Source organism: Diabrotica virgifera, chromosome 7 (assembly GCF_917563875.1).
Source record: "Diabrotica virgifera virgifera chromosome 7, PGI_DIABVI_V3a".
Taxonomy (NCBI): domain Eukaryota; kingdom Metazoa; phylum Arthropoda; class Insecta; order Coleoptera; family Chrysomelidae; genus Diabrotica; species Diabrotica virgifera.
The window spans coordinates 161,966,569-161,987,230 of NC_065449.1; the positions used below are offsets into that span (position 1 = coordinate 161,966,569).

At 32.0% G+C, this 20,662-nt stretch overlaps 1 protein-coding gene and 1 long non-coding RNA gene across 4 annotated transcripts in view; both read right to left on the reverse strand.

Annotated features, from left to right (window-relative positions):
- LOC126888832 (zinc finger protein OZF-like) overlaps nt 1-12,938 on the reverse strand; it is a 29,580-nt gene extending 16,642 nt beyond the window's left edge. The window contains exon 1 of the mRNA XM_050657256.1: nt 12,597-12,938. Within this exon, the coding sequence (XP_050513213.1) occupies nt 12,597-12,798 (202 nt within the window). The 5' untranslated portion in view covers nt 12,799-12,938. The remainder of the gene's footprint in view (nt 1-12,596) is intronic.
- A 2,046-nt stretch (nt 12,939-14,984) lies between these two features.
- Nucleotides 14,985-19,801, reverse strand: LOC126888837 (uncharacterized). Of its 3 annotated transcripts, none has more exons than XR_007699671.1 (3): nt 18,030-19,792; nt 15,854-17,957; nt 14,985-15,507 (listed from the first exon to the last, which is right to left on the reverse strand). It is a non-coding gene; the product is annotated as an uncharacterized LOC126888837 (long non-coding RNA). The 3 variants fall into 3 exon arrangements; XR_007699670.1 differs by having other exon boundaries at nt 15,854-16,114; nt 16,213-19,790; XR_007699669.1 differs by having other exon boundaries at nt 15,854-19,801.
- Between the last annotated feature and the right edge of the window lie 861 nt (nt 19,802-20,662).

Consider the following 20,662-nt stretch of genomic DNA (forward strand, 5'->3'; position numbering starts at 1 on the left):
CAAACCTCGTCTTTTCCGTTATGTCTAGTAAAAACCTAACTTGATTGGCCTAAAGACGAATTTATCAATAGACAACCTTTGCTGGATCAAGTCTATGATCAGTTATTTCGATATCTAAACATATATTGGGATATACGGGGTGATTCTTTAAGAATCTCCAATCTCTAAGTTGTAGATTGTAGACCTCAAAATATTAAGATTTAGCCCACTTAGATTTAATCACTTAAGTGGATCGGTACAAAGTTTCGGCTCCAATGCTATTTAAATGGGATTCATTTTTTTCGAATTCTGAGAAAAGTAATAAGTCTTTATGAAATTAAACTTAGTCCTTTTAAAGTAATAAGTATTTTTGAAAAATTTAAACGGAGAACGAAGGATTACGTTCTTACCGAGGGCCGAAAGTCACTGAAAACTTCTATAATGCTTATTTTACTAAGTTGCAGGGGTGAAAAACTAAGAGAAAACGTAGTGTGATTTTTAATTTCAAATATCTCATTCAAAAGAAACTTTTTATTTATTCTAAGGAATTTTCGGCCCTCGATAATAGTCTTTCATTCTGCGTTTAAATTTTTTGAAAAATATTTAGTAGTTTTTTCAGGATTCGAAAAAAATGAACACCATGTCCGTGGTGATATTTTCCAAATCGAACTATCGCTATCTTTGTCATAAACGCACGGAGTCGAATAGAATATGGTGACAAGACAGTGACAATTTTAAATATTTGACATGACATCGGGAATATTTTGAGTTGTCGATTAGATAATATTGATAGTGTAAGTATTTGATAAATAATTGATTTAATATGTGAACTTAATGAAAAATTATTTATTTTTTATTATTTATGGAAGATCCAAGCAGAGAATACACCAGGATATATTCTGTGAATCCAAGTATTTTGTTGTTAAATATGTTCAAAATTGTAAGCGTTCCATAGTAAAAATATATTATTAAAAAAAACACTTTATCATTTTTCCTCTTTTCTCGTATTGAGTATGAGTTTTTGTTGTACAGTATATAAATTATTACAATCATTGAATACATGGTTAGTGAAAAAATATCAATTATTAACTCAATTAATAATTTAAGCAATTATACAAGTAACAGTTATCAAGAACATTCAAAAGCCATCTCTTTAAAGTTAATGATGACATTGTCAAGTAATGTTTACATATCCATACCAGTGAGAATTTTACTACACTTAATTACCGATGTAAAGACAGAAAAAGTAGGGATGTCCATAAAATATTTACGCCTACACTCTTAAATAAAATGTGGCTTGTTACTGAGTTACATGGTGTTTAATACAAATACAGGTTTTATTTAAAAATTTTATAACGATTTTTGCCCAGTACTTCAAAACCACAGTCCGTACAATATAGATACCGTTGCATGTCATCCGCGTCATAGCACGTGACGTCACATGATACCAACACGAAATATTTAAGTGAAAGGTCTGTTCATTTTTAGAATTGTTTAGCCGAGTACACTGGATACAGCCACTAGACATATTTTATTATATATGTTACAGTTCAAGGTGATTATCCAGTTGGAGTTGACTTTTACTAGTTCGAGTCAACTCTAACGGCTGGTTTCAGTAAAAGTTGATTATAAATATAAAATGAAGATTTATATTCAACATTTACTAGTAAAAGTAGACTCCAACTAGTTAAAGTATACTCTTCCCAATGCCATTTAGTAAAAGTTGATTCTGATTCACACAAACAGCCGATTCTAGAAATTAAATGTTACTGAATATGTTCAAATTAGTCTAGGCTGTATCGTCGCCCCCGTTAGGTAAATTACTCCGATTCTAATTTTTTGCACAAACTTACTCAAAAAGAGGTCCTTATAACAAATCTACTGGGTGCCAGGCAGTACCTTGATCGATAAATTGTTTAACAACAATTTTTTTTTAGACAAATTCACAAAAATAATTTTTTCACTTCGAACAATTTTTTTTTAGATCATTTGGGTTATTCTGAGCAAAAATAGTACATTGTTTACCGGGTAGGAAAAGCTTAACATTCCTGGACGACTGTGAAGATTGCTAAGTCGAGGCGCAAGCCGAGACTTAGCAACACAGAGTCCAGGAATGTGGCTTTTCCTACGAGGTAAACATACTATTTTTCCGCAAATCGTTTAAAATTCGACAGATATTGATTGATTTAAAAAAAACGCGATAATTTTATTCCCAAATAAATGGTGCTTTGAAATTCCTAATAAAATTACTTGGGTTACTATGGAAACGTATTGAGGTTGAATTGTCAAACTTGACGCTTATAAATTTAATTATTATATTATTATTATTATTATAAATCAAATAAGGGCAGAGGAGCGAGCTCCTATTATGCCCAAAAACAAAGAGAAATATCATTTTACAACTAATACAAATTAAGAATAAAGTTAAAAATTAACAAACATCAAATAAAAATATTGAAACAATAAAACAATGTCGCCCTAAAACAATTCAATCCTGTAAAACTCCCATAATGTTCAAAACAAAGAAAAATATCGTTATAAAACTAATAAAAATTTTAAAGATTACAATTTCAAACAAAATTTTGAAACAATAAATAATGCCGTCCTAAAATTATTCAGTCTTGCAAAGAAAATAAAGAATTATCAAGTCTATTTTTAAAAATGTTAACACTAGTTGCCGATATGGTGTCTTCATCTAAGTTATTCCAGATGTTAAATATTCTGTTTGGTAAAAAGTTCATTCTGGATCTTGTTGTCGTCTGTTCCCTCTTTAATTTATAACGATGACCTCTTAATCGTTCGTCTAGATTTAGCGTAAATATTGTGTTAAGGTTTCCAAAATTATATTTTAAAATACGGAAGGATATAATTAGGTCACCTCGAAGACGTCGATGTTCAAATGTTGTTAGATGAGCCAAGGATAGTCTGTCTTCATAATTAGGTCTTACACGGCCAAATGCCAGTCTTGTGGCTTTACGTTGAACATTTTCAAGTAAGACTTTATCACGGTTAAGATCTGGACTCCACACTGGTCCGGCAAACTCAAGAATAGGTCTGACGTATATAGAGTAAAGTTTACTCATTGAGGTTAGAGATATTCGTGTAAAACATTTGCGGATTAGAAACAGTTTGGAATTTGCACGTTTACACACGGACACTATATGGTCAGACCAATTTAAGTTACTGTTAACTATCACTCCAAGATCTTTGTGGGAGGTTACTGACTCTATGGGATGCCCATTTATAAAGTACGGTAGTAATGGGTTATTTTTGCCAATATGTAGTATGACGCATTTTTCAATATTCAGTGGAAGTAACCACTCTGAGGACCATTTGAATATTGCGTCAAGGTCGGTTTGAAGAACATGTTGGTCAATAATTGGATTCACATATAATTTAGTATCATCTGCGTAAATGGAAACCTTACTGGATACAACAAGAGGAAGATCACTAGTGTATATACAAAATAGTAGTGGTCCAAGTACTGATCCTTGTGGAACTCCACTCTTGACTGGTTTGTCCAGTGAATAAGCTTCCCCAACACGAACTCGGAAGTACCTGTCTGATAGAAAATTTTGAATCCAAAAGTTTAACTTTCCGCGGATACCATAGTGATCCAATTTAGCTAGTAATCGACGTTTGGGAACACGATCGAAAGCTTTGGAGAAATCTAAATAGACTACATCAACAGGATGTCGATTGTTTAAAGATGAAGACCAGTCACTTATACAATGAAGTAAGTTTGTGATCGTTGAACGACCCTTGATAAAACCATGCTGCTGGTGAGGGATGACATTTTCTTGAAGGAGGAATTCAGACATAGCTTCAGAAATAATGGATTCCATGACCTTGCCGACAATAGGAACTAGGCTGATTGGACGATAATTATTGCAGTCAAGTTTATTTCCTTTCTTGAATATAGGAGTAACCGAAGCCAATTTCCATGATGAGGGAAGAGAACCCTGATTAAAAGAAGTATTCATTATAAAGGATATAGGAATGGCTACAGACTCTGCACACTGTTTAAGGAAAAAGGAAGTTAGTCCATCTAATCCAGGTGATGAATTATTGCGTAGTTTCGACAAATGTTGTTTAATAACATCTGGAGTGAAAGAGATATTATCAAGAGTTGTAAGGAGACGTGGACTCATTATTTGAGGAATGGTGTCATTTGGTTCGTCTGTAAAAACCTGAGAAAAAAATAAGGATAAACATTCCGAAGATTCATTATTAGAAGAACATATGGACCCATCATCTTTTTGAAGTAATGGTATGGAGACTTTAGAAGATAAAGATGTGCGAATGTACCGATAAATTTTTTTACTGTTACCACTAGAAATGATAGATTCTTCATATTCTGTTCTTAGTTTTAGCAACGATTGTTTGACTCTGTTAGAAAAATTATGGTGAGCGAGAAAATCATGCAGGGAACCAGTAAGTTTATACGTTCGCCAAAGCTTTCGTTTATGTCGAATTAAGCGGATAGCTGAGAGGTTAATCCAAGGTTTTAATCGATTTTTGTATATTTGTCGTTCAGTTGTATTATCAGAAATTGTTATAATAGCAGTATGAAGAAAAGAGTCCCACATTGACGATGGATCTGGGTGATTAAGAAAAATAGATTGCCAGTCTATCTGGGACAAAACAAAATTAACAGTAAAGAAATTAGTAGTGGCATACGTTACGAGATTATTTTTGCAAAGTGGTGTTAGATTAAATTGAATGTGAGCAGTAATAAGTGAGTGGTCAGAAATACCCACAGGAGAGGACACATCAAGTGTAGAAACTAATTGATCATCATTTGTAAAAAATAAGTCTAAAATTGAAGGATGATTATTAACTCTAAACCTTGTAGGTTCAGTTATTAGTTGGATTAAGTTTGAGTTCATGACAAAGTTTTTAAACAAATTTTGGGAGTTAATAGTGTCAGTTTTGGAAATAATGGGCCAGCTAATCTCAGGAGAATTGAAATCTCCAACGACAATGAGATTTTCAAGGGATGATAATTCCTCAAGTGTGTCAATAAGCATATTGTCCTCAGTAAGTACTGTATCCGGAGGTCGGTATATGCAAACTATATTAAATGTAAAAGAATTGTTAGTAACAAGTAAATGGATAATTTCTATACCTGGCAAGTCTATTGTTTTATTAGTTATTGAAAACATATTAGTAATTTCATTCAATTAAATAATTGCTGGTGTTCTCGAAAGTAAAATGATAAGTGATGATGAAATTTCCATTCCTGGGACTCCTCCAGAGCTGGTTGAGGCAGTGAATACTGCTTCATTAGAATTATTGCCAAAGAAATCAAGAGAAAAGTACGAAAATGCATACAGACGTTTTATGGATTATCGCATGAGTAAAAATACGAGTTCTTTCTCAGAAAATGTTGTAATGGCATACTTCCTAGACCTTTGTTTAAAGATGAAATCTTCAACATTATGGGCCAATTATTCAATGCTGAAGTCAACCCTTGCACTTAAACACAATGTAGATATATCTACATACTCAAAACTTCGTTCTTTATTGAAACGGCAAGCTCAAGGTTATAGGGCAAAGAAATCTAAGATTTTAACGAAGGAAGAAATTGAAAAATTTATCCAGGAAGCTCCAGATAAAGAAAATTTAATGATTAAGGTAATTTACAAGGTTTTAATAGCAATGTGTTTTCTATCATTTATGTAGAACACTAACAACTGTACGGAAATATCATTTCCTTACAGTAAGGAAATGACATTTCCTTACAGTAAGGAAGTCCTGACTTTTTCTTCAAGAAATTTTGACAGGAATGTCAAAATTTCCTGGAGATTTGCGGAAAAAGGTATTTTGTGATTTTTCTCTAAAATTGATTGTTGTACTGTAAACAGTTATACGCGATTTAAAATTTGAAAAATGCGAAAATGGCCATTTTCAAGGCTTAATAACTCGGTTAAAATCCATTATTATAAAAGTCAGAAAGTGACCAAATCAAAGTTTATAGCCCCCTCTACAAGATCCAGCAGAAATTTTTGTCACTATTTTATTACTAAGCTTTATCTTTAATTATTAACAATGAGCGCTAAGTGCGTATTAGGCGGCCGTCAATGGTGAGTGCTAAAGAGATGCACCATTCCGGCCGTCCAATGGTCAATCTCACTCGCACTCACATTGACGGCCGCCTCAATACACGCTTAGCGCTCATTGTTGATAATTAAAAATAATATCTTATTAATGAAATAATGACAAAAATTTCTTCAGGATCTTAGAGGTAGCTTTAATCTTTGATTTTTTTTTTAGTTTCTGACTTTCATTATATATAATATCGTCTGGCATTTTTGCATTTCGGACAGTTCCGGCGCCAATTACACCTTTACCCTGTTTCAAGTAACTAGTGTCGATGTACACTAGCCCAGGGGGACCGACGGCTTAACGTGCTCTCCGAGACACGGTGAGACGGCTCGTGTCATTATTGGAAATGAAAATGGTTTGTCTTTGGCAGGGCTCGAACTCACGTGCACTGGCGTATGAGGCTAGCGATTATGCCGTTACTCCACGGCCGCTCGCTCGACTTTCACAATAATTATCTTTAACCGAGTTATTAAACCTTGAAAATGGTTATTTTGGCGTTTTTCAAATTTTAAGTCGCTAATAACTCCACAACAGTCAATTTTAGAGAAAAAAGGCCCGAAGGATCTAAAAAAAATTGGTACGAAGTGAAAAAATTATTTTTGCGAATTTGTTTAAAATCATTGTTTATCGCCAAACGTTACTAAAATCATTCATTATTGTACTCATTTGCCCTCATTTTCGGCAGTAAAGTAACACTTTGTTGTATTGAAAGAATGTTACTTTACCTGCCGCGATTATTAATCAAATTAACCGAGATTGAATGTAAGTGGTCAATGGCAGCAATCGATTATTTATTTGAGTGAAATTAAAATTTATTTACTTTAATTATTAAAAATATTGTACAAAATTTATCTTATTACTAATAAAATTTATGTCAAAAAGTAAAATTCTGTAGTGTTTCGCAATTATATTCATACAAAATAAATCAAAACTTTACAGATTTAGTAATTAGGTAGGTATACAATATTGATAACTATCGATTAAACATCAAAACCGGCCATCATGCAAAAGTCATCTGTCATTACTGTCATACGAATTTTTTATTTCGTCTAAAATTATAAAAATTTCCTCAAAGTTATAAGTAAGTGTTAATGTTTTTTATGATTGACGATACAATTTTGTACGCACCACCTCAATACTCTTTATCGAACGCGTCTGTTGCTCGCTTCGCTTCCTCTGCTCGTAATATCAGACTCGTTCGATAAAGAGCCACTTTACGGACTTGGTACATAAATATCTATTAAACAATTTTTCGACCACGGTACTGCCTGGTACCATCTGTCCGACAGCGAGTATAACTCCTCGTTAATTATAACAGGTAGAATGACAAATGAGGTGTCAAATGAAAGATTAATATCCAAGGATGGTACTAAAGCTGACAAATTTAACCTAGGCTGTCTGTCCGTCCGCGAATATAACTCCTCCGTCATTATAACAGGTAGATTGACAAATCTTCTTCTTCTTCTTTTTGTATAGACATTACTTTGTCTGTTTTTTCAACGTGCCTCTAGTAAGTTGTCGTTCCATCGTTTTCGTGGGCTTCCCACTGAACGTCTTCCTATTGGGGAACCGTCTCTCGCTGTCCTGAATACCCTATTTGTTGTCATTCGACTTATGTGATCATTCTATTCTATTATCCTGTTTATTACCCAGTTATTAATGTTATCCACCTTGCATCTCCGTCATATATCTGTACTTCTAGCTCTGTCCCATAGAGTCTTACTATCGATTTTTCGAAGGGTTTTCATCTCGACTGTTTCGAACCATCTTTTTGTCCTCTCTGTGTCGGGTTGTGTTTCTGCCGCGTATGTCATTATTGGTCTGATGACTGATTTGTAAATTCTGCCTTTCATTTCTTTTCCGATATGACAAATGAGGTGTCAAATGAAAGCTTATAATCCAAGGATGGTAATATTCATTTTCTTCTTTCATCCATTAAATCCAATATTTCCTCTGCCATCCATCTTTGCTTCCGTGGTCGCCGTTTTGTGAGCATTTCAGTTGTCGTTGCAAGGGCGTGTCTGATTTCCTCCCGAAGGCGAAAGTTAAGGATGTTTAATTATATGAAAGTGTGCTAAAAAACAGTGCGAAAAAGTAAAACCCATTTAAAATACATTGTTACTTCAGACACACTTTAAACCCTTCATGCACTGCTATCTATATTTACAATTTTCACACAATAAAACCTTTACACTTTACATAATATGAGATAGAGTAGATAAAAATTATTTTTGTGAATTTGGTTAACAAAAATTGGTTAAACAATTTTTCGACCGCGGTACCGCGTGACACCCTGTGTATTTGTTATAAGGATTGTTATACGGATGTACATATTTCTTTGAGTAAGTTTGTGCAAAAAATCGAATCTGAATAATTTACCTCACGGGGGCGACGTTACAGACTATACTAATAAGTAGTTGAAACGGTCAAAACAAAGAAACGCACACTCATCAAAAATGCACTTGAGATTCTCGTATAATCAACATTTACTGAATCGATCCAGGAAGAGTCAACTCCAACTAGTAAAAGTTGATTTAAATTTTTAAAAAAATCAACTTTTAATGCTCGTTTCAGTTGGGGTTGACTCCAACTAGTCTGCAAAGTTTAAAAAGGTGCTACCTGCTAAAATTATTTTTCACAAATAAGAAATAAGGGAATAATCCATTAGAATGAAAACATTGGGATTACCAAATCCCAACTGATTACCTGCCCCTTATCATTATTTACCTGTACTGTTCGTAATCAGGTTTACTATTTTTAATTACATACTGGTTTTTTTAGCTAATAAACTTAATGTAGCACAATTTGTTTTATAAATATAGCGAATTTCGACAAAAATAACAAATACGATTATGCATACAATTAGTGATGTGAGCCGAGAATATTTCCAAGCGAATATTCGCGAACATTGGAAAGTTTCCGAGAATATTCGCCTATAAAAAATGGAAATATTCTCCTGACCGCGAATATTCCCGGAAACTTTCAATGGAAAATTCTCGAGAATATTTCAACTTTCAAGAATGTTTCCGAGAACTTTCCATAACATTTCCGAGAACTTTTGAAACTATTTCCAAGAGCCTTTTGGACATAAGAGTCAGTAACGTAATTTGAATTTACATTTAAGTAGCGCCATTTAATTCACACGGCCGGCGAACCTATCCACTGCCAAGTACAAAAGAAACATTGTTTTGAATATTACCTTCATTATTTTTGTACTAAAAATTCCTAAAGCTATACTTAAATCACAATAAAGATGCCCTAGAAATAACCAAACGCGTTGAATGTTATCGAGGAGTACTCCCGAATCATAATTTACAATGTATAAACTTTGGAAGTCATGATTTGGGAGTCCTCCTAGAACATTCAATGTGTCTTCGTTTGTTTATTTCTAGTGCATCTTTATTGTGATTGTAGTATAGGTATAATGCATAATGCATGGGAATATTGCAAAATTGAAAAAATTCAAAACTACAATAAAATTATACTTATCATTAAAACTTACTGTAAGAACTAGATGGGGTCAATCCTTAATTGTATAAATAACATTATTGCGTCTAAAAGTGCTTTACCGATGCTTGTGGTCATAGAGGAAGAAAATTTAAAATGTTCACGGAATTTTAAACAGAACTGTCTGGATGATGAAATATTTTGGATAAAGTTGCAAAAAGTAGCAGTTGTGCTAACACCAATTGTGAAATGGATTAGGTACTTTATTGGAAGGCAATATGTTTAAAATTTCCTAGGTTGTGGAGGCATGTGAGGATACAGAATATGTTTTTACCGAGAATATTCCATTACTTCCAATCAGTAAGTCTGAGGAAAATGAATGCTTATCTAAATTAGAAAAAAGAAAAAAATGATTCTTTTTTAACAGGACAAAGCCTCACTGGTGAAGAGCATATATTAGCTATGCAGTGTATAAACAAGATATCATCCCAAGTTTATTGACAAAAAAGAAAACATTTTTACATAACTAACAAAGTTCTATGCAAAAACAGACCTTCGGTCAATGGATTTTATTTGGCTTTCAGCACGATCAGTAGATTGTATAAGCTGGTGACAAGGAATGTGCACCAAAATTATAGCACATACTCTTTACATAATAAAAAGAGAAATAGACTAACTATAGATAGACCAAAAGTTAATGTATCATAATAAAAATATTCCTAAAAGATCATTAACAAGGAAAAATGGTATGTGATGAGAGTCTTTCTATAACTCATCTGTTGGAACCAGGCAAGACTCTAAATCCATATCAGAAAATGAAAGATTAAGCGAGACGGAGAGATACTCTTCATAATACAGATCCAGGTTGTGTGAAGAAAATTTCTCTGACTCACAAGAGTAGACTCTTACTTATTTATATATTTTATAATAATTATAATTCCTAAGAATTTTTGTAGAGTCTTTTGTTATTATTAGTTAAGAAAAAAGTTCCTGCTTTAATACTATATAGGATAGGAACACAGATTACCTGAAGTAAGTTCCTATATAATCAATTTTGGTTTGTTTATTGTATGTTATCTTTTTTATTTGAATATTTGTTTTTATAATAAAATAACTTTGTTAGTTTTAATTATAATGACTAATAACAAATATTTAGAGTTTTTTTAATCCAGTTAAATAAATTTTAAAAGTACATATTTTTGAACATTTAATTTTTAACAGATTTTTTCTGTAAAGCTAACTACTGATTTGTGTAATTTATTATAATAATTTTAATAAAAATGAAATATTTCCATAAGTTCCGGAAAGTTGCCAATATTCCCGGAAAGTTTCCGGAAACTTTCTGGTGTTCTAATCTTCCCAGAAATTTTACATCACTACATACAATAGTCATAGTCATACTTTATTGATCCTTTAAGACATTCAAAATAAATGTATAGGATACGTCACTACAGAATTCAGTATAAAAAACATTAATGTGTATAATCCAATATTCACAGTGTAACAAAATTGACAAAACATAAAATATCATTTTTACAAGTAAAATATGAAGCTACTGCAGTTTGTCCTCAAGATATTCATTTATAGAATAATATGCTTTTCTTAAGAGTAAATCTTTAACATTTTTTTGTAAATTTAGTGGGAAGTGGTATTTCTTTCACAGTTTTTGGCAAATGGTTGTATAAGGTCAGTCCCATATATCTGAAGCAATTTTGAAATCTGGATGTTCTGTGTTTAGGAACTCTTAAAGATTCAGCACTTCTTGTATTGTAATAGTGATTGTCTGAATTTACTGGAAATGTATTGATTTCCTCTTTTACATAAAGTAAACATTTATAGATATATAGGCAGTAGAAAGTTAAAATTTTATGTTTAATAAAAGTTGGTTTACAAGATTGTTGATATTCCAAATTAAAAATTTTACGGATAATTTTTTTTTGGTAATGAACACTTTGTTACTATCTACTGAGTTTCTCCACAAAATTACATTATAGCACATGTGGCTGTAAGCAAGGCTATAATAAACGTTCATTAATGCCGAGATGGGTAGTGTGTTTTTAATTCTAGATATAGCATAAAAAGCTTTATTCAATTTCATGTTCACTGAATTCACTTACTCTGACCATTTGAGATTATAATCAATGAACATACCCAAAAACTTTGTAGAGTAAGTGGAAGATATCATATTGTTTCTATCATGGATGGTTAAGATATAGTCATTGGTAGATGAGTTGTATGAATGAAAATAAATAATTTCTATCTTGTCAATGTTTAATATTAGTCTGTTGGTATTATACCATCGTATAAAGCAGTCAACAACAGTCTTCATTGTCATTTTTAATCCTTCGAGTATATGTGCAGAGACTATCAACGAGGTATCATCAGCAAACATTGATATTATAAGTGCCCTTATGTGATCTGATAAGTCGGTAATAAAAATTAGGAATAATAATGGTCCCAGCACAGATCCCTGTGATACTCCTTTATTTGTCGTGTATGGTTCTGAGCTTGATTCTTTAATTTTAACAACACTCTTCCTGTCACTTAAGAAAGTTATTACCCATTCTAGAAATATCCCTCTAAAACCAACGTTATATAATTTATTGTGAATAAATGTTATGTCTAAGCAGTCAAAAGCTCATGATAGATCAAAAATAGTCCTGCCATACGCCCAAACAAGCTGCATGCAGCTGCGAGTGTCGACTTTTTTGGTCTAAATCCGTATTGGTTTGGATTAGCATGAATTGCATGAATATATATATGTGATTCAGCCCAAAATATGCAGCAATGTAGCGAAATATGCATTTTTTTAATGTTAATTATGTTCAAAAAGCTGAAATTTGCTCAGAAAACATGAAATAAAGCAAATATTCTTGGAATTTTATCAATATGCAGGTATTTCGGGCTCTACTTATCACCTTAGATTTAAGATTATCATTCTCTCACGATCCTTGTGGAAATGCATAGTATTTAGTATCAGAGGATGAGAAGGAATAGGTATTTTTAATAGTCGGCAAGATAATAGGAGCTTAAATGTAGGTAACTTCTCTCGATTTACTTACCATCATCTTGTTCTATTTTGGCTTTTATATGGCACTTCTTAACGTCTAAATAATCGAAGGTATCGTTTAAACTTTCCCTGATAGGTTCCTCCTTAATTTCAATTTTAAAGGTGTCCTCTAGAACTTCATCTGCTTCCTTATCTATTTCTTCTTTGCAAGTCGTCTTACTAACTTCTTGTTTTACTTCAGTTTGATTAAACATGATTATGTATCAGTATAATATAATATAATAAAATATCATATATTTATGTTCATGTTCTTTCATAAAAAAATTATTATTGTAATCGTAAACCTGCAAATCTACAGGCCGGCTCTAACAACCAAACAACAAGTAACATTCTAACCTACGAACCTACCTAACCTCACAAAAAGATGCCAATTAGGGAATCCATCGACCTGTCAAAGTTAAATCACGTGATCTTTGGTTGGCACACAAAACTGTTCTTAACCTAAACTCAATGTAATTATTGATTTTTCTTATTTGTTTTTTGTCGTGATTTTGAGGTAGTATAGTAGTTAAAGACATTCATTAGATTAATTATTTTATAAACTTTACGTTTTTGGTGATTTTGAGTGCTGACAACATGCCTGTGACTTGTATATTAGTGAACTGTGGAAGTCCAACTGATCGGGATAATGTTAATTTTAATTTGTTTTTTGTCCTGATTTTGAGCTAATATAGTATTTAAAGACATTCATTAGATTAATTATTTTATAAACTTTACGTTCTTGGTGGTTTTGAGTGCTGACAACATGCCTGTCACTTGTATAATAGTGAACTGTGCAAGTCCAACTGATCAGAATAATGTTAATTTTAATTTGTTTTTTGTCGTGATTTTGAGCTTAATATAGTATTTAAAGACATTCATTAGATTAATTATTTTATAAACTTTACGTTTTTGGTGATTTTGAGTGCTGACAACATGCCTGTGACTTGTATAGTAGTGAACTGTGGAAGTCCAACTGATCAGAATAATGTTAATTTTAATTTGTTTTTTGTCGTGATTTTGAGCTTAATATAGTATTTAAAGACATTCATTAGATTGATTATTTTATAAACTTTTCGTTTGTGGTGATTTTAAGTGCTGAAAACATGCCTGTAATCTGTATAGTAGTGAACTGTGGAAGTCGAGCTGACCGGATAATGTTAATTTTTTTCGTGTTCCCTCTATAGGGCTTTTCATTCACAGTCATTTGTTTTGAGCTTCTGTCATATGTCGTATAATCCGTGTATAGTAATATTATACACGGATTATACAACATCTGACAGAAGCTCGAAACAAATGACAATCGATGAAAAGCCGTATTAGAAACTCATTTATGTTTCCTCACCTAACTAAATTGTCAAATAACAGGACGCACTCATGCTAGGAATTATGGTTTTTATTAATATTATTACAATTATTTATATGTGACACTAACGTAACTAGTGACATTCATTTTTAGGCCAATGTGACAAACTTTATTAATAGTACTAAATTTTAACATTTATCCCCTATTTTGTTAAAACAATATTATTTTGTTTTTCATTCTATTCAAAATAAATGCAGTTTTGACAGGGAATTTGTTTTGTTATTTATTTATTCCATATAGACCTGGATCCCGCGTACCAAAAAAAAGTTGATTAATAGCAAGCTGAAAATTTATTAATAGCTTAATGGTGTCTAGTCCGACAAACTTTGACGTACGGGAACACTGGAAGTTTTAACTGTGGAACAGGTTAAAAATTTGGAACGTCAAACTACGAAAATGTTTATGTAATTTGTCAGATAAAACTTCCAATTGATTTGCTACCAATTCATTAAACTCTCATGCAAAAACCAGACTGGTGAAAAAATCACCAACTGTGCATTTTAATGAGTAGAACACGAAGACCATGTCAAACTACAGGAATCATGTTGGTTAGTAATAGCAGTCTGATTTTTGCATGAGAATTTAATGAAAGGATAACAGATCAATTGGATGTTCTGTCCGACAAAATATATGGGATGTTTTTGTAATCTGATGTTCCAAATCTGAGTTTCCAAACTGTTTCACAATTAAAACTACCCCTGTTCCAGTGTCACAATACATCAAAGTTTGTCCAACTGGACACTGTTAAGCTATTAACAAATTTTCAGCTTGCTATTAATCAATTTTTTTGGTACACAGGATCCAGACCTAATAGGTTTGTTCATAGTACGACACAAACGATTAGCAACTGCTGCCAACCATCAGATGTATGAGCAGTTAACAGTTAGCGTTGTGCAGTTAATAGTTAGCATTCATAGACTACGAATGCACATGTGTCTGATGGTTGGCAAGAGATGCTGATCGTTCTACGAACAAACCTATCAGTAAGCACAATTTGTGATATCCATGGGTAGTTACTAACAGAAAGAGGCAGGATTCGATTTTTAAAACATTTATTTTAGAGTCAAAACATAGTCATACCTTAAACGATAAATGTATATTATCATTACAAGTTGATACTAATTACAAAAATAAATACACATTTAAAAGACCAATACATAATTACTCATGATGAAGAAGTACATTATAATTAAAAATGAATAACCATTTTCATATGGCTGCAACACAATGCCAAAGCCATCTTATATTTCAATTCGTTTAGTGAGCGCAACAAGCACTCTGACCGAACAGTTTCAAAACTCATTAGTTTTTCATCAGAGAATGCATATGTTGCTATCTCCAAACCATGTAGCTGTAACATATGTACATACATTGGGTTCTTCTTCGTCTGTCTTGCCCTGAGCATACTAAGCTAAACATAGGATTGCTGCAATATGGCTGCAGACTTCACTATTACCGGCCATACGCATACAATGTGAATTTGCTATGTCATCAGAACTGGCTATCACCCCACCCAAGCATTTAGTCGTTTAGCATTAGATTTTTGGAAATGCTTCACCTAAAAAAAATATTTTATTTTTTTGGAAATTCTTCAACTACAAAAATTTATTTTTATTAGAGTATTTGCGTTCTTTACAATGATTGAGAATATTTTATTTAAAATCGGACATTCATATAATATAATTTTAGAACAATCATGACAGTAATTCAAATATATGGCAGTAATAAATCATTTTCAGAGAATTATGGAGTTCGCAGTTTACAGATTAGGACGATGATATGTCTGGTTTCATACAGATATATAAACGTAAATAAATCTAATATTTAAAACCAATTTATCCAAAAGGCACTAATACTGTTATCCATATATTTCTTAATGGTGAATAAATAAAATAAAGGCATACCTTTCTGACAATAATATGGAAATCATTAACAATTTTTACTCCATTCAAAACAAATCCAGCTGTAAAATATTTATGTGCCTGAAGGCTTTTGTATGCTTTCATCTGCTGCTTAGAGTAGCAACTGTGACATATCAGACTCCACCAGATATGTATAAATATCTATAATAGTAATTTGATGGACTGCACTTTACTGTAAAATCCAATTCTGACTGAATTGCGTATGGATCTAAATCCCCAATTATTTTCAGCTTCAATAAATATCTAGAACAATAAAAGAAATAATGTTATTGCTTGCAAAATTCATCATTATTGATAAATATCGGGGCAAAATGAACAGTAAAAAAAATTGTTTCGCCTACCTTTCTCGCAACATCTGGAGTTTCCAATAATAATTTCCTTAAATAATCAGTTTGCATTGTGGTAAAGTTTATAAAGTTCACAAAAACAGGAAACGAAATCCAAATGAATCCAAAATACGACGATAAACAATGAAAAATAGATGCAAACATAACCTCTTTGTTAGTTTGTGTGCCAACCAGAGGTCACGTGGTTTGGATTGCCTAATGCCAAAAATTTACTCTACAAAGTCAGGGGGAGAGAAATGTCCAGCAAACGACGGCACTGTTGCCAGATTTACCTTTTTCCTTTTAGCGGGAATTTTAAAATTAGTTTAATGCCACTTTGGTAATTATTAAAAGAGTTCTGTATTCTTAAATTTATAACCTTACTTTTACAAGTAATTAGGATTATTTTATTTACATGTAAATATTGAAACAAGTATTGTACTGTGTCATAATTTAAAACTCATGTTGCAGTATTTTGAAAAAAAAATGAAGCTCAAAAGAAATATTATATAATAAACTTATACAGTACAAATTATTTTTTAATGGGAATGGAAATTTACGATTTCAAAGGTGAAAATGTGTTGGGATAGTATAGATGGACACTTTTTTATTTTAGTATTAAGTGGTTACATAATTATTCAGAATATTAATAAAATTACTAGTAATTTGAATTAGTTTTAATATGTATTATAATAGTATTAATTCTCATCATGTATCTGGCTAAATAGCTAAGCGCTAAAGCCGCAAAATAAAAAAAATTGAAAAAACATTCTTAGTGGCCTAGCACCTTTACTTTGCCTGGGGGCGAGGCGAGTTAATAAATTCTATTTTCTTATTGCAGTCATTTTGTGACGGCTTAAGAAGTTACATAAATGATGTCTTTAGGCTGTGCAATTTTAACCGTAGAAAGACATCTTTATGACTTGTATTTACATGATATAGGGCTTTTCACTCAGTCATTTGTTTCGAGCTTCTGTCATGTGTTGTCTAATATTAATATATATCTATGTCATATGTTATTGATATTGCCAATGATACAAACCAAAGATGTATGACGTAGATATATTAATATTATGTGACACTTGACCGAAGCTCAAAACAAATGACAATCGATGAAAAGTCCTATTCAATAGGGCATTTCATTCAGTCATTTGTTTCGAGCTTCAGTCATGTGTCACATAATATCTACGTCGTACGTTATTGGTATATACCAATGATACAAACCAAAGACGTATGACATAGATACATTAATATTATGTGACTCATGACAGAAGCTCGAAACAAATGACAATCAATGAAAAGCCCTATTGGCGTCTGCATATCAGGATCCGGTAATACTATATTATTTATCTATGATCAGGATATTACTGGGTGTACACAAGTAAACAACACTTTTTTGATTAAAAGGTTTATTTCATTAAATCAAAACTTACATGGATACAATTTAAATAAGATATTTTTTCTATTTAAGGCAATATAATATAAGATATATATTTTAGTATAACTCTCCTACATTAACAAGCTTTAACACATTTAGTGGCCATGACGTATGGGTAGCATCACGAAGGTTTTACGGAAGGTACTGACGACACATAAGTTATGTGAGTAGTACTGTGTAACTAAATAAATGATTTAAGTATGTGGTACCAGCCAAGTGGAGCTTGTTCGAGATGGGCACCAAACATGTTAATCTGGTCATGCACATGACTTATACTATAATATGTTATATCTCATATTGCTCACTATTGTAATGAGTGAGCCTGCATACACAAACTATAATATATTATTATGGTTCTGTGTATGCAGGCTCACTCATTACTACTGTAGTGAACAATACGAGATGTAATATTATGAAATATACCTATTATATATTATGGTATAGCTCTCCATGAGTGCCAAGTTTTAAACTTAACTGATAACAACTAATGGATATAGTATTTTTACTACAAAAGCGATATTACGTAGGTCAAAATTTTTGACGTAAGAGAACTGTCAAAACATTAGAATGTGACTTTTCATTATTTATAATAAACATGGCAATAATGAAAAGTCACATTCTAATGTTTTGACAGTTCTATTACGTCAAAAATTTTGACCTACGTAATATCGCTTTTGTAGTAAAAATACTATACCCTTTTATCCAAAATTTTATGAAAATTTTGAATGGTCATATTGGTATTAATTCCACAACCCCTTCCTATAACAATAGGCCCATTGTTGGATGTTATTGCAGTAGTTCTACTGGAAATACTTACTAAAATTGTATGTATCTGCATCACTTAGAAGTCTACCCAAAAAGCTATTAATACTCTCTAAACCATCATTAATACATCTTGTATACATAATAGGATTTTTTTCAGAATCAGATATTTTATTAAGATTTACTTACCATGCCCTATCTATGTGCCAGGCACTTAACAGTCTATTAGGAGCAATATCCATTACATTTGACGAGGCATTGTAAAAGGTGTCGCTTATGTCTGATATGAAAACATTTGACTATAGGGCTTTTCATCGACTGTCATTTGTTTCAAGCTTCTGTCATGTGTCACATAATATTAATATATCTACGCCATACGTCTTTGGTTTGTATCATTCCAGATACCAATAACGTATGACGTAGATATATTAATATTATGTGACATATGCTCGAAACATAGCACAAGCTCGAAACAAATGACTGTGAATGAAAAGCCCTATACACATATAATACCAACACAGACATGTATTTAAAAAAATTGGTAAATTAAAGTAGGTATCTTTTCTATTTGAAAATAAGACAGCAGTACAAAATCCATTCCCAAATTCATCTTTTACTAATACTGTCAATAAGTTCAAAGTCATAGGAATTGAGCCCATGAGTTCCATCGATTGCGATAAAGGATTTACCAAACTTAATTAACATTTCCTTTTGGCACAGTATTAAGGAAAATAAGACAAAAATCATAAATGTTAAATTCAGAATGAGAATCCATTAGTATGCCCTGTTGTTTGTAAAATAATATTGGACATGAGTCTGTAAGCATTCAACCCAAAAATAAACACTGGTTGCATCATCATTGTACATATACCCATCTTTCAAATCAATGCCATAAGAGAGTTTAATGTTTGTGATATCTTTTCTTGTAAGTAAATCAATTCTTTTTAATTCGCCTCCTATGCTATTATGCTATCCTGAACAGTCTGAAGTTTACTAAAAAAGTAAAATATAGGTATAGGAGAATCAAACACACTAGTTTGAAATTGTAAACTGTAGTAAATATTCATGAGTAATATTTAAAAAGTGGTTTAGTGGTAACATTCTTGTTTTAAATTATATTGTGTATATCGACGGTGGAAAGGCAGGACCTCATAACTGAAAAATTTGTATAAAATGAGTTACTTCGGTTTTCGCTTTAGAATAAGTGTATCAGCACCTATTAAACAGCTTTTAGAGCTGGGAAAGCCTTTTGGAAGCCTTCCGGAAACTTGAAACTTTCCTAGCTGTAATCGCTGTTTAATAGCTGCCGATACACTTATTCTAAAGCGAAAACTGAAGTAACTCGTTATAAAATTTTTTCAGTTACGAAGTCCTGCCTTTCCGCTGTCGATATGCAAATTAATATTTTACTTACATTTTTGAAGAAAGTCTCAAAATAAACCTTGAAGAGATATTTATCTGATTTTGGTATTTATGTAAGTGCTCTATATCATCCTCATGCCCGTAATGTGTTTTAAAATAGTTTCAATATTTTTAGATACTATTATTCGACTAGTACACCAAATAAACATTTTGCAGGATCCTTGGGATTTTAAAGCTCTTTCTCTATCTTGTTTTGTAAAATAATTTTTTGAGGATCACATACATATACATTCATAATAAGATGTTTCATGTTCTTGTACTCTTGTTCTCTTCCTGTGCCATGCCATCCATACAGTGCAAATCTAAAAAAGCAACATAACAGGTGATTACATGGGCAGTTATACTACTACAGCTTACTTTGTATCTAATCTATTATCTAGTATTACTCTATATTAGTATCTACCTACATAAAACTATCTTTGAAATCTAAATTTTTGATATCAACATCAACCTTAATACTTAAAAAATAAATAATAATGTGGAAGTTACACGTACCTACCTAAAAGTTTTTGAATTGCAATTTTATCAACTGGAAAATACTGCAACATAATGAGTTTGAAATTATGACACAGCACAATATTTATTGTTTCAATTTACATGTAAATAAAATAATAATAATAATCCTAATCACTTGTAAAAGTAAGGTTAAGATTTTTGACTTGAGAAAACAGTACCGGGACTCTGTAACTTTTATAGCGAAAGCGTAAGCGTGATTTCCGAACGCTTTCATCAAGTTATACTCTGTAAACTGCTGTCGGATGACGCCGGCAACACCGAATGGAGTTCGGAAGTAAAGCGAAACGTGATTATTTGTGGGCCCTGATTCTAAATCAAATTTCGACA